This window comes from Sarcophilus harrisii, chromosome 2 (assembly GCF_902635505.1).
Source record: "Sarcophilus harrisii chromosome 2, mSarHar1.11, whole genome shotgun sequence".
NCBI classification, from domain to species: Eukaryota; Metazoa; Chordata; class Mammalia; order Dasyuromorphia; family Dasyuridae; genus Sarcophilus; species Sarcophilus harrisii.
Window position 1 is genome coordinate 547,086,208 of NC_045427.1, and position 15,521 is coordinate 547,101,728.

A 15,521-nucleotide genomic window follows, 5' to 3' on the forward strand; every position below is an offset into this window, starting at 1 on the left:
CCCTTTCTTCCACATAGCACCTTCTGCAGTTTTTAAAGACCAGGAAAGAGGCTGTATTTGTAGCATCCCAAATCCTTAAAAGCATTCAGACTAGAGGCAGGAAGGGGTAAGCCTGGAGTTTCATTCTAAATGCACCTAATGAACCAACCTTTTCTGAGCTGAATGTTTTCTTTGTGTCAGGTAGTCTGTGGGAAGGTTTTAATTGTAGGACTAAAAGGGCAAGATTCTTGGTTCTATGCCTGGTACCATCATGAAGCCCTTTAAATCTACAAGCATTCACACTCTTTACAATGGATGTCATGGCCATTTTATTTGCTCAGGCTGGCATCAACAGCAATACAAGATGAAGTAGGGTAGCAGGGAGCAGGGAGACTAAGGAAGTGGAGTCTAAGGCATGAGCTACCAAGGTACAGAGGCTTCAGTATCTGCTGGTCTTAGGGAATAATTCTCGCAGCAGAACCCATCCTCTCTCAAGATCCAGATGATCAGCTCCGAAAAGTCCTGAGTCCAAATGGACCTTGCCTGTTCTCCTCCCCTCCCTTACAAAAACAAGACCTTAGGACCTAGCCTCCTACTCCCATGGATCCCATAACCTAAGCATAGACTTCTTGGTTCCCATCCCTCTGGAACCCAATTTCAGGCCGTCTCTTTTATCTGTTCTCTTCCTCAGTACTCAGATTTCCCCCAGGCAGCCTGTCACTTTCTGCCTTGGAGATACTTTGGAAAGAGAAAAATCTTTTGCTTGGAGGTAGGAAGTTGAAGTTAGAGAATCCAGAGGGTGGAGATCAGTGCATCAAGTCTGGCTCCAGGAAAAAACAAACTCTCATTCCCGAAGTCACGGAGGCTGAGATGTTCCAAAGGAGGCCTGGAGTTGGGAAAGTCCAAGAATACTTTATCACCTGGCCTCTGCCCTACGGAGCCCAGGGGGCTAGGAAAGCTAGGGAGCCTAACTCAGACCCTGCTGACTTTATTCTTTTTCTATAAAGGGGATTAAGGAGGCAGCTGCACATCTTTCCCTTTACCCTCTGACCCCCTAACCTTGCTGGATGCCCCAAATCTTTTATCTATTAAGCATCAGAACAGCCCTGGTGTCTGCTGCAGGCCTTGTCACCTTCAAGGTCTACAGATAAATTTCTCAGAGTCTTGGCAGGATTCAATAACAATGTCATACATTTATATAGAACATGTCCCTCTCTTAGCTTATGTGTTCCTCACAAGCCTCTTGGGAGGGAGGCAGGGCAGATATTGGTACCCTCTATTTTATAAATGAGGGAGAGTGAAGTGGTCTGCTTAGCATGACATAACTAGAAAGTGATAAAAGGCCAGAATAGAACCCTAGTTCCGAGCTTCCTAATCCAGTGCTTTTCTTCCCACATTTATCAGATGCCCAATGTGAGTGAAGCTCATTACTAAATGTATCATACCACAAGAGAATTAAGGATTAACAGATCCCTGCTTCCTTTAAGACTCAGCATTAATCCTGTCTTCTGTAGGAAGCCTTTCAAAGTTTTCCTATACAAGGATTTGTGATTGTCTTTCATTTATACTACACACATATACATGAATATATATAAATATCCACATGTAAATATATAATTTTACATATATATGGATAGACAGATATGCACACACAGCTAGTGGCATATTGTCTCTACTATTAGAATGTGAGCTGCTTAAGGTCAGAGAACAGATTTTGTCTTTTTATTTTTTAAATTTCTGGTACAGTGTCTGGCACAAAGCAAGGCAGGAAGTGCTTATTGACAGATTGACCATCACCTAGTTAGAGCGGTAAAAGAGAGTGGTAAAAGATTACACTCCTTCTACCCCAACAGAACACCCATATTTTCCTCTGACTTGCTGCCCAAGGGATCCCAAATTCCAAGCGATAATGTCAAGTGGATTTTAGCAAGACAAAGAACCCATTTCTCCACCTCAGTTCTAGGCTGATTCTGGGGCTGTGGACCTTGAGCTAGAGAGGCTGGGGGATGGGGCTTGTTCTGCTGATGTGATTTGTTTGGACCTCTTGCAAGTTTATATCTTCTCTTTTGTGGGGTCCAGGCTGTCCTTTGCTTTGTCCTAGAATGGACTTGCTTTCGTGGGCCTTCTCAGAACCAGGGAAATCCCCTTTCTGGGCCCGCCCCCACCTGCTTCTCTCCCAGGGAGTCGGTCTCTGCCTTAGGAAGCCACAGGCTTGAGCGTAGTATCCTCATGATGGTAGTTACTCTTCTCAGCTTCAGGAACCTGTACAAATAAAATGTCACTGGCTCGCCCCACGCACTCTCTCCTAATCCTTTCCTATTGCTCTGTGGTGGCTGCAGGGATGCTCCTGATTAGTCAGTCAAGCTAATGGAAGGGGGGAAAGATGCTGCAATAGGTATACGGCATGTCACAAGTGCCACCTTGTGGTCACTTAGCATATTACGATCTCCAAATTGACATCTTCCCATCAAATAAATCCATCTCATGCTCAGGATCAAAACGCGGCTCAGTCTAGGAGTCCGCTGGGAAAAACTTCACTTTTAGGACTTTTGTTAGATCAAGATTTTATGTCTTATTGCTTTTGGCCATAGGCCATTGAAAGACTTACATGGTAAAGATAGGTGTAATATGATTTTTAAAATAAATTATGAAGGTCAAAACAGAACAAAATTAGAATGAGTTTCTGAGGGTAAGAAGAGGTAACATATTAGAGCTAGTTACATAAAAGGACTCGTGAGACTAATACATTCCCTTCTCGTTTTAACTGTAATCTAAAATAGCTTCAGCTCTGAATTTTTAAGCAGCTGGTAAAACTAGAGAGACTAATAGTTACATAGGTGTCCATGGTGAAGATTGAATATCCCATTTTTCCTGGAGGTGTCGAAGTACAGACGCTAGTTAAGATGACTCCCAAGAGCCAGATTTCAGTTACTCAGGGCAGAATTAAATGTAATGTGGAAGTTCTTTTTTACTGAAATCCTCCACAGGTAACAGTTCAGATTTTTGCTAAGTGAGAGAAAGAACAGAGCAGTATTCCATATTTGTGAGTTCACAGATCTGGAGCTGGGAAGGATCTGAAAGGTCATCTCGTCCCTTCCCTTAACAGATGATAAAATTAGGCTCATAGAAATTAAAGTGACTATCCACCCACCCATCTATTCTAGTGAGTAAATGGCAGAGCTTGGATTTAACCCTAGGGGCTCTTATCCCAAATTCATAGATCTTTCTGTAGTGCTATACTTCCAGAGAGGAACTTTTTGATAAAGGTAATGATACCCATCTTGTGCTCAGGATAAACCATACTAATGTGGACTGATTGGGAGGAAATAGCAGAGATTTTGAATAGTAATGTATTTTTGAAATAATGCAGGCTAATACACTGGGTACAGAGAACTTAAATAAACGAGTTCTTTATGGGATTTTATTTCATCTCTTGGAAAGAATGACTTGTAATTTGTACTAGCTTTTTAAGTCTTTCTCTCCCTTACTATAGCTTCTATCAGTTTCCCAATTCCTCATTCAGCTATAGCTACTCTACCACTCCAACTTGTAGACAAAGGTCCATAATATATCCTAACTCTAGTTCCTGTCCAAAGAGTTTGACCTCTTACACAGATACCCCTTGCTTACAAATCAGTTTAAACCACCTTTAATTTGATCACTGGTACCATGAATCTCTTGGCTAATTCCCTAGTTTACTGATTCTTCATCAATTTATGGCCTATTTCAAGGTCTTTGTCTTGATCTCCTGGATTCTTATCTCTTGAGTTTGTTCCTGGTGACTATTAGCTGAAAAGTCCTTACCTTTTGTCTGGACCACCTGAATTCCTACCCTCTTACCTTGCTTATTACTGTTTAATCTTAAGGCAAGCCTTCATGACCTATGCCTTGTGTTGACTGACTATTATATACTATATAGTAGGTACATGGATGAGTATTTAGCTAAGATGGTAATTATATATATATTATATATATAATTTATAATAATATAGTTAGTATACAGATATATTGGCCCATCTGAGTTCATAGTCAGGGTCAAAACATTAATTCTAGGTAGGCTTTCCCCTACCCATAGTCAATAGATAGATCCCTTGCTCTCCTCCTCCCAAGAGATTCCTTGGTCATGCTGTAATGACAAGAGATGGTTGTATATATAGTTACAATTATAGTTATACTAAGTTATAGGGAAGTTATGATCTTTCTGAAAAGAGATTAAAGTAGACAGATATTAAAGTTTTATGCCTAGGAGAAACTCAATAAAAGTTTTTTGAATCCAATGAAATTAACTAACTTAGGAAAATCTTTTTGAAAATAGATAAGGATAAGAAAAATTCCAAAACTGATTATCCCTGATTAATTTCAAATTATCTAACTTCAAATTCCAGATTAATAAAGTCTGAAATAATGAGGTTTTATTCCATATTTTACTTATAATTCTACCCTGAATATCTAGAACCATGCCAGATGTGTCTTGGGAGTCATATTAATTAGCAACCACTTTGAGTTATACTGGATGTATTAAAAGGCCCCAAACTTTCTTCTTGCCCCTGAGATTCTGAGAAAAGAGCATTTTTACTTCCATGATCCCTAACAGCTTAAAAAAAAATGTCACCTGGAGACCAAGTCTCTGTCCATTATCCTAAACCACAATCAATTATTTCCTGGTTTTAGAAAATGAAAAACCAGGATAAGATTACTTATCCTTTGGCACTCACCTCCCAATAGATCTCATCCTCAAAGCAGTTTTCATCTGCAGCTTGTCCCCAAAATGGAAGTTTCAAAATGGTACCTTAAAATAAAACCACCCAAGATAGGATCAAATGAAAGGAATAAACAAATCTTCCTTCTCTCCTTTCTAAGAATGCCCTTATTCTTGGGCTCCCAGTCTAGGCTGGACTCTGTATACTTAGATATATGAGGAGCTCGGGAATAGCCACATGTTCAATGCTTGAACATAAGCTACAATTCAGTCCTTCCATGTGCACTAAGTTCTAGTAAATCTGTGCATTTCCATGAAATTCTACTTCAGATTTGGATTCTTGTTCAACCCCTAGTCTAGGAGCCCATCTCCACTTTCTTCTCATCTTCCATCTATTTTAATCCTACCCCTCCTACTCAGTAGACAGCTAGGTAGTACAATGGATAGAATGCTGGGCCTGGAGTCACGAGGACCTGAGTTCAAATGTGACCTCAGATACTTAAGAGTTATGTGATCCTGGGCAATTCACTTTAGCCCTGAGGGCCTCAGTTCCTCATCTGTAAAATGGGATGGAAACTCCAAATGGGACCACAAAGAGTTGGACCTGACAGAAAGGAATCAATGACAACAAAACCAAAAAATTTTACTCAACTCGAAATGCTACTTCCTCCAGGAAGTCTTCCCTGAACCTTTGAAATCAGTAATCATTCCCAACCTCTGAACCCTAACAAACAAAATTTGCATAGCAATTACCTTCTTAGGCAATTCTCATTGTTATTTAGTAGTTATGATTAATTGGGGGATGAGGATAGAGACCAGACCATGATTTCATTGGCATAGGGAACTCCCAGAAGAGGAAATTCCCTCTAAGGTGCAGGTTAGCATCTTGTGTATAATATATGTCAGAAGTAGAATTTGAACTCACCTCTTCCTCACCATTAGACTTGGTCTCTCTCTATAAGGACTCAAAAATTCTCTTTCTCTGTCTGTCTGTCTCTCTCCCCTCCTTCTTTCCTCTTCCTCTCTCTCCCCACTCCTTCTTTCCTCTTCTTCTCTCTCCCTCCTTCCTTCTTTTCTCTCCCTCTCTCTCCCCCTCTCCTTCTTTCCTCTCTCTCTCTTTCCCTCCCCCTTCTTTCCTCTCCCTCTCTCTTCCTCCTACTTTTTTCCTCTTCCTCTCTTTTGGCTGAGGTAATTGGGGTTAAGTGACTTGCCCAGAGTCACACAGCTGAAAGCATTAAATGTCTGAGGTCATATTTGAACTGGGGTCCTCCTGACTTCAGGGTTGGTGCTCTATCCACTGTACCACCTAGCTGCCCCTACCTAACAATTTTGTATGCATATTTTTTATTTGTTCCTAAATTTATATCTCCAGAAGATAAAGACCTTGATTTATTTAATATCTGTATGTTCCCTAGCTTCTTGCATATAATAGGTGCTTAATAAATGTGTGGAAATTGGAGCAGAGGATAAGAGAGGGGTTTACTCCGTTAATAGGCACCTTCTATCTTGGTCTATCCTGTCTGGTTCTTGGGCAGATAGTGAAATGATTTTTTTCAAGCCTAGCGGGAAAGTTCACTAGACTTGAGAGTCAGTAGACTTTGGTCCCAGAGTTGGCTCTATCACTAATAAATTGTGTGCCCTTGAATAACTCCCCTCCTTTAAATTTAAAAATTAAAATTTTAAATAAAAAACCTGGATTAGAGGAGTAAATGAATATACCTCTCAATATTCACATTCTATCAACTATAATGGTCAGGAATTGATTGCTTATCCCACAGAGACAGAAGTGGTAGTAGATGCCATTGTAATACCAAAGTGAGCCACAGAGTGGCAACAGCAAAATACAGAATGGAAAAAGTGAGGCCAGATTTCCCCAAAGAGGAAAAAATAATAATTGATATTTACATAATACTTTAGGGCCTGCAAAGCTTTTTGGCATATATTCTTTCAACTTGAGTCTCCAACAAAACCTGTGGAGCAGTTACCACAGGTGATATTACCCTCAGTGTCCTGCATATAGTAGGTATTTAAAAAAAAATAATTCCCTTTTTGCAGGAAGAAAACTCAGGCTTATAGAGTTGTCATTTGTTCCTGGTTTCACAGTTATTATCTGAGGGAAGATTTTAACCCAGTTCTTCCTCATTCTAAGTCCAGTATCCTATTCCTATGTTTAGTTGCCACTCTAACAGGTAAAGAATGCTTTTTATATTATGTAATTCTTCTCTGAATCAACATCTTATTGCTCCCATTTCTTCCCAAATGCAACTTACACCCACTTCAAATGTCCTCTTAGGTGCCAAAGCCTTCCCTTCCCAAATGCACCCCCAATAACTCACCTACTATGGCACCTCCCACAAAGGCCATGGCCAGAGACACAAAGATGCCTGCCGCCTGATATTGGCCCTGCGTTCGAGAGTTCCAACTACTTTTGGAGCCTTCAAAGTCAAAAGCTTTCTTGAGCCTGGAGGGAAAAAGGGGGACCCCAAGTAAGTTAAGACATGGGTGGAGATTGATCCTAAGCGGAGTAGGAACTCAACAATATTTAATATAGAGGGTAACCTGATTCCAAGGATTAAATGGTCAGCAAGACATTAGACTCCAATACTTGGAATTCAATTTCTTCAACTGATTGAGGGGATTGAGCTAAGTAATCTCCTAACTCCTGGTTTTGCTACTGTAAAGGTCTTTGACAGAGATTCAAACTGGGATGTAAGATGCTAGCAGAATCATTTTTACCTTTGTATTTCCACCCATCAGTGCCAGAAGTTGGAACCAACGGCATAGAAACAAAAGTCCAGGGGAGCCCGAGCATCCCCAATCCCTGTATCCCCTCCCAACCTCACCCTTCTTCTCCATATACAGCTATGCTAGCTTCATTGGCAGTGACAGCGCCTACAATGCCCCCAATGATGCCTGGTATGCCGTGCAGATTGTGGATTCCGCAGGTGTCTTGGATGTGCAGCCGAGACTCCAGGAATGGCTAAGAAGAAAAAAGTATGGGCCGTGTGTCCGGCAGTGGAGGGACCAACCAAGGCAGGACTGGGGGGTCCAGAATAATCCCGTCCCTGTCTGGAAATGGTTCTTTCACCATGACACCCCCCCCCAGTCCTTGTTTTTGTTCCTTTATCCCCTTCCTCTCCACCATCAATAGGCAATCCTTACTGTCAAGTAGACAAAGCCCACGGTTGATACAATGCCACAGATGAAGCCGACAATAAGAGAGCCATAAGGCATGAGCATCATCTCAGCCGCAGTCCCCACAGCCACGCCACCAGCTAGTGTTGCGTTCTGGATGTGAACCTGATGGGGAAGGGGAACAGAATCATTGCTATAGACAGGAACGCTCATCCCTGCATGGAGCAGTCCTGGGGCCTAGGGCCCTGGCAACCTGGGAATGTCCATTTAGAAAGGTGAAAACACACATTCAGTCAAGAAATCCAAACACATAAGTTTATATATATGTGTGTGTGTCTATGTATAAACTTATATATGTATATGTGTGTGTGTGTGTATGTGTGTATGTGTATACACTATTACTACAAGGCAGTGAAGTTGACTGCAGACTCATGTTCTGATTCTTTTATCTTGCATGTGCTTACATATCCACTCCAATGAACCTGTGGACTCGACATGCATGTATGACCATATCAATCCTTTGGTATATCTGTATAGTAGAGTAAATTCTAAAGGACTGGATTATCTCAATATGATTTTATTTACACAAAGGTTAGCAGGAATGAAAGCATATATAGGTGTATAAACACCTATTTCATGTGATCCAAGGAAAACTAAAGAGTCCTACCTGCCCCAAAGTTGCATAGTTCCCAACTTAGCCTGAGTTCTCCCTCCCCTCTTCTTTGAACTGAAATGTTACTGTTATCAGCAATAATGGAATTAATCAAGCTTTCTCAAAAAATTAGCCATGGACATGCTGGTAAATGTTTGTTGACTAGCTCTCTGGGAGGTGAATGATGTACATAACACACTTTTAGGTTTATTTTATATTATTAAACATGTTTATTTATATTATTTATTTGTGATTATATATTATATAGTATGTTATATATATAATATTATGTTATTTATTTATATCATTAACATTTTCTTCATCACTTTCTAGGCAGCCAACAAAACAATAACTTCAGCTTTGTTGTTGTTCAGTCATTTCAGTCAAATCCCACTCAAAACCTATTTGGAATTTTTTTTTTTTTGTTAAAGATACTGGAGTGGTTTGCCCTTTCCTTCTCCAATTCATTTTATAGATGAGGAAACTGAGGCAAACAGAGTATACAGGGTCACACAGCTAGTAAGTGTCTAAGGCCAGATGTGAACACAGGAAGTGTTTCTAGCACTATATTTGCTGTGCTGCAAATCAAGCCAGCATTTGCCAATTTCCAAGGTGCAAATTCTCATACTAAGAATTAATGATTAGTAAGCTTTGGCTTCAGCAAAGCCCTGGCCATAAAAGACTTTGGTGTAGGAAGTATATTGATGTAGTTCACAAATAATGGTCTGGAGCATCCTCTAGAAGTATTACTCTCAGTTCTGGGCACTACATTTTAGAAAGGAACTGTATATCATGACTTACAGTTCAATTCTTTCTACTACATCATTGTGTACTTTAATTTAGTTGGATGGTGTTCAGAGGATGGTGACAGGTTTCAGTGAGCATCAAGCAAAGATGCTTAGTTTGGAGAAAGGAAAACAGAGGGAAAAAGAATAGCTGAGTTGAAATATTTGAAGTGCTATCAGATGAAAGAGTAAACTTGGTCTGCTTGAATCCAGAGGACACAGTTAAGAACAATAGAGTCAAAACTTTAGAAGCAAATTTAGACTGGATGGGTGGTGGGGGGAGAACTACTACCAAAAGAACCATCCAGAAGTGGAATTGGGTTGTTTTATAATCTCCCTCCTGAGATATTTTTAAGCAGAAAATGAATGACCATTTCTTAGTTATGTTGTAGATAGGATTCTTATTTAGGAATATATTAGATTAAATGAACTCTAATGTATTGGATTAGATGGACTTTCAACTCTGTTGGGAAACAGACCTAAAATAGGTTGAGTCAGGGAAATTTTAGAACAAAATAGAGAAAAATTTGGCCTATCTTATAACATCACATTTAATATTATTTTGTTTTGTATTATATATTTATATATAATTTATCATAGAATAATTAATGTCTAATATTTGAGGGAAAAAATTTTGTGCTATTAAAATTTATTGGTGAAACCCTTATTCACATCATGCAAAAGAACTGGGGTCCATGAAACATAATATATGAAAAGCGTAGTATATTGTCTCCAGAAGGCTTATGTTAAACTGTCCAAATACACATTTGAGGTAGAAGGTAGAAGAACCTTAAGAGTCTCCGTTAGCATATTAACAGAGAAGCATGTATCAGTCAAGCTGTTACCTTGGACACCATAGGGATCCAGAGAGTCTGGCCTGAATAAGAGGTAAACTTTAGGAAAGAAGAATACAATGGGTAGCCAAGAGAGCAATAGGGAATATCATGATGTTCCAAAGTCACAATTCACAATTGTGTTTAGAGCTACTCTTGAGTATTTCTCATTTTTTCCTCTCTCTCTATGGCTTAGAATTAGGAATTAGAATTCCCACTGTACATGGAATGTCAGTCCTCTGCTTATCCATCTGGTTTCTACTCAGAAGCTCACACAGTCTGAGATTATCACCTAATTCTGATTTTGACTCAAAAAAAAAAAAAAAAAAACCAAAAACCACCATTTACTGAGTACGTGTTGAAGCCCCATGCTAGAGCCTATTCTCAGTAAAATGGTAGGAATAAGACAAGTTCCTTGATAGCAGCATTGATAACTTGCGGTATCTGGAGAAGTTTCTTGAGTTGCCACTTGGGGCTACATCATCCTAAGCCTCCAGATATCACAGGGGCATCTATCTGAGTTTCCCGAACACCAGCAGCCCCCCCACATCTTGCCTCCCATTCACCATGTCAAGCTTGCCCTTCCGTTGTAGGGCACTGGAAAGGGCCACACTGGTGAGCACACAGGCAGCCAGGGAGCAGTAGGTATTGATGGCTGCCCGGTGCTGGGCATCTCCATGGTTGGAAACAGCTGAGTTAAAACTTGGCCAATACATCCACAGGTACAGGGTACCTAGTAAAAAGGAAGTTAGATAGGTCTGAAACATTTTATGCTATAAGGAATAATTTAAATAAAATGGAAAAAAATTACACAGGATAATGAGCCCTTCCCACCAGTCCTGATGCTGAATTTTTGCCTACTGCTGTGTTTGCCAGGGGGACACACTGGGGACAACAAGCTAAGGGACAGAGCTTTGAGAATCAGGGAGAGAATGAATAATCCCAGAATCCCTCTCTTTTCACTTCCCCATCAGGGACATCTCTGGGATTCCATGACCTTCTGAAAGGTTACTGAGTTTCAGACTGGAGGGCAGAAGTGTGGGATGGAGACTGCTTAGTCTCACCAGCTTGTTAGATAAACCGAGATTTCAAAAGTCAAATAAAGTCCATCCCTGGTCCTGCCAATGTCAGCGCTAAATTTCTCACCAATCATAGCAAAGAGATCCGAGGTATACACAGAGCTCTGCCTCTCCTTGCTCTGCTCCAGGTTGGGTCGGTAAAGGATCCAGGTCACTGTAAGTCCAAAGTAGGCCCCAAATGTGTGGATGGTCATAGAGCCACCAGCATCCTTTACCTTGTTCGTAAAAATAGAGAGTCAATCCTTGCTTGTCCAGATTGTATTTCCCCCACAGACAGAGATGGAGGCCCTAGGAGGGCTCTCAGTGTCAATCCACAAAATTCACAAATTCTCTAAAGGCTTAGCTGATATGGAACATAGGCTTGGGACCACCGAGGTTCCCTGCTTCTCAGGCTTTCTTCCCTCCCCATTCTTCCCTGTGGGCCCCTTCTGTCATTTTGTCCACTCAAAAACAATCTCTGATTTCATCTGAAGTTGAACTCACCAGACAAGGGAAGGGGAATGATTCTCTTGGACTGAAGGTCCAAGGACTAAATAGATTTTTGCTTTTGCCAGGATCATGCTGATCTACTTTGGCTCATTTAATTTAAAATCACATCAAGGCCATAGTGACCTCACCTGGAGAAGGTTGAGAAGGATGAACTCATTCACTGAAAAGAGGGTCACTTGGAACAGAGTCATGATGAGCAGCTGGATGGGGCTGACCTTGCCAAGGATAGCTCCGAAGGCCACGCAGACAGAGCCTACACAGAAATCGGCATTGATGAGGCTGTAAAGAAACAGTTTGAGAGGAATATATGAGTTGCCTTGGACTCTGAGATAGCATGGGATCCCAGAAGTCAGAGTCTGGGCACTCTAGATGGAATAGAAATCCCTTCAAGACAGGGACTGTACCCTCAAATTTTTCTCAAATGGAGAATTTGAGAAATATCCAACATTCAAGACCTCTGCGATCTGGCCAACAATCTACCTTATCCAACCTTATTGCTCACTCCTCTTCTACACATACCCAACATTCCAGCCAGAAGGTATCAGTTATTGACTTTAAGTTCTTATGTGCTAAGCCTGGAGTGAGGAAATCAAGTTCAAAAACTGCCTCTGAGAAGTCATGCTTAGCCTGTTTCCTTATCTATAAATGAGGGAGCTAAACCAGATGGACTACTGCACTTTCTTGTTCTAAGTCTTTTTCTTTCCTTATGCCCTTTACCATGCTGAAATGTCTTTCCACCATTCCCTATTGCTTCTTTCCCTTCAAGGACCTGCTTGAAGGAGACCTCCTTCTTTGACTTCCCCAATCAGATGTGGTCTCTTCCTCTTTTGAGCTCCCATCACAATTGTTTTTAACTCTTATGGGACTGATTGCATCCTACCTTATATCACTATTGAGATAGACATCTCATCTCTTCTGCTTGGACTCTCAGCTCTTTAAGTACAGGGTCTAAGCCTGATTCAGCCTAACATTCCACACAGGCATCTCTCTGAACACAGAAGGCACTCATTTAATGGAACCTCAAAATAAAGGCAGAGAGGAGATTCTCCTATGATCTCATTTGATCATCTCAACAATATTGGCTCATAGACAAGGAAGATATTGCTAATTCCTTTTCATATATGAAGAAATTGAGGCTCAATGAGAGGATAAATTACACATTTCCTGACTCCTAGACCAGTGTTCTTTCCACTACTAGATTTTGAGATTGTTATCACAGGCAACCATGCTTTAGCACCATACAATCCAAGGTGCAACTATTAAAACAAAATACTGGGCTGGAGGGATGTTTTAATTTTTCATGTTGTTACAGCAATTGTCAATTCTACACAAAGGCTAGAGAATCCAGCACCCAAATACAGAAAGAATGTGGGATAAGTAGCCCTCTAACTTCCTCTACGGAAGGGCCAGACCTTCTTGCAGCATCCAGATCTCACGGATGTTTCTCCACCTCTAAACAAATCCCAATTCCTAGTACAATCATTTGCACATAGTATTTGTTTAATAAATATTAGTTGAATAGAATTAAATGTACTAGTTGATCATGTAAAGAAGATTATATGTGCATTTGTTGAGTACTAGAAGTATGTGTAAAATATGTGTATAGGGCAGTTGGGCTAGACATTGTCACAATATATAATTTTGAGTAAGTTATCTTGCATTTACATGTATGTCTGGACCTCAGTTGATTACTGTTTTTTTGTGTATGATATTTCATTCCTCTTGCCTTCCTCCAGTGCCTTTGTTCAAACTGCCCATCCTCTCCATGCTTCTTTCTTTCTTTTTTTTCCTGCTTCTTTTCTTTATTCAATTCAATAAATATTTTTAAATGCCTACTATGTGCCAGGCACTGTGCCAAGCTTCCTTCCTCAATTCTTGCTCAGAGCTTTTCCTGATTCCTCTAGCTGTCAGTGCCCTTGATCCTAAAGAATTAAATTGTGTTTACTTTAAGTATATTTTACTTGGATTTTATTTGGGTTCATGTTGCTTCTTCTAGTAGAATGTAAACTCCTTAAGTGCAAATACCAGTTCACTTTTTTTGTGGGTAGTCTCAAGGACACAATGCCTGGCACATACTAGATCATTAATAAATACTTGAAGAATGAATAAATTAATAGTATTAGCAAGATAAGGGAATGATACACTTTTACTTTGGTTTCAGATTTTGTGATTGTAAAATGTGACAGAAATTTTCATTCATTCCTCCAAAGCTTTTCCAGAACCCATGCCTTCCACCCCAATTACCCAGTCTCTCTTACTTCTCCACACTGATGAAGATGTATCCATCATGGAAGGAATGGAACCAGCCTTGCATCAGCAGTGCCCACTGGATTCCAAAAGCCGCAAGGAGAAAATTGAAACCAACAGAACCAAAACCATAGCGCTGCAGAAAGGTCATGAGGAAGCCAAAACCCACAAAGATCATAACATGGACGTCCTGGAAGCCTGAAGAAGAAAAAGCCAGGAACCCTTATTATAAAGGCAGCATAGCTTTTTAGTGTTTTTAGTCTCTCCCCCAACCCTTTATTATAAATGAATGGCTCTTCTGAATTGCCTTTGACAAGAGTTCCATGTTCATAGTTCATCATCTTTTAGGCCATTGGAAATCAGACTTAGGACCATGTTTCCCTAAAGCAGATCCTTAGACAAACACAAGAAGCAAAATCTGGAACTGAAAGTGGGGGAATCACAGGTTTAGAAATCAACAGTTAATTGTGCTATAAGAAATGACTAGTAGTGTGCTCTCAGAAAAACTCAGAAAGTGTTATATGAATTTATGCAAAGTGAAATGAGCAGATCAAGAAGAACATTGACCACAGTTAACAGTACTGTAAAGATGATCAACTATGCTTTTCTGATCAAGACAATGACTCAAGATCATTCCAAAGCACCCATGATGAAAACTGTTATCCACCTCCAGAGAAAGAACTGATGTTCTGAATGCAGATTGAAGCATACTTTTTTTTCCTGTGTCACTATTTATTAATTTATTCAATTTTAGTAAAATATCTGAAAATACTTAAAAAGGTATATTCATTAACTAAGAGAGTTCTTGCATTATTTGTGAGTTTTAGAATTTAGAAGTCAAAATTTTAAAAAATGAATATTTTTAAAATCACATGTAATTGGGAAATATTTAGTGAAATAAATTTTAATTTTTTTTAAAAAAACCAAGTATTAGTCTTTTAGTAAAAAAAAAAAAAAAAAAAAGTCCTGTCCTGGATCCTGCCTTAATCTCTTTATAAGATGGAGGTTGAAAGTGTGTGTGGGGGGGGGACTGACAAGGGGAGCACAAGTTCTAGAGAAAGATGAGAGGAGACCCTATGGTTACATCAAGTTGAAGGAGTGAGAGCTCAGAGTAAAGGATTCAATTTCTTGGAGTCTTGGATGTCTGATTTCTCCTCAAGAGAAAACTACACATTACTGGTGGAAAAATCCATAACTTTGAATATACCCTCTCTTTGGTGACTTGTCACAATTTGTGATGATCCACAGTCAAAGGTTTAGTGTACTCAATGAAGGAGGAGTAGATGTTTTTTCAGAAACTTCCTTGCTTTCTTCATAATCCAATGAATGTTGGCAATTTGGTCTCTAGTTCCTCTACCTCTTTGAAAACCATCCTGCACTCCTGGAGATTCTCAGTTCACATATTGCTGAAGCTTAGCTTGCAGAATCTTTATAGACTTGCTAGTGTGTGAAATGAGCACAACTGTTCGCTAATTTGAGCATTCTTTAGCATTGTCCATCTTTAAGACTGAGACATAAACTGGTATTTTTCTGCTGAGTTTTCCTAATTTGCTGGCATATTGAATACAACCGTTTAACAGTATCATCTTTTAGGATTTGAATAGCTCAGCTGCAAATTTGTTA

General features: G+C 39.9%; 1 protein-coding gene across 1 annotated transcript in view; it reads right to left on the minus strand.

The window, feature by feature from the left end:
- Nucleotides 1-294: 294 nt before the first annotated feature.
- RHCG (Rh family C glycoprotein) overlaps nucleotides 295-15,521 on the minus strand; it is a 28,519-nt gene continuing 13,292 nt past the window's right edge. The window contains exons 2-11 of the mRNA XM_003755550.2: nucleotides 13,910-14,096; nucleotides 11,780-11,930; nucleotides 11,230-11,377; nucleotides 10,650-10,816; nucleotides 7,841-7,978; nucleotides 7,522-7,658; nucleotides 7,015-7,139; nucleotides 4,695-4,768; nucleotides 2,145-2,241; nucleotides 295-865 (exon numbers count right to left, since the gene is read on the minus strand). Coding sequence (XP_003755598.1) covers nucleotides 2,176-2,241; nucleotides 4,695-4,768; nucleotides 7,015-7,139; nucleotides 7,522-7,658; nucleotides 7,841-7,978; nucleotides 10,650-10,816; nucleotides 11,230-11,377; nucleotides 11,780-11,930; nucleotides 13,910-14,096 — 1,193 coding nt within the window. The 3' untranslated portion in view covers nucleotides 295-865; nucleotides 2,145-2,175. The remainder of the gene's footprint in view (nucleotides 866-2,144; nucleotides 2,242-4,694; nucleotides 4,769-7,014; nucleotides 7,140-7,521; nucleotides 7,659-7,840; nucleotides 7,979-10,649; nucleotides 10,817-11,229; nucleotides 11,378-11,779; nucleotides 11,931-13,909; nucleotides 14,097-15,521) is intronic.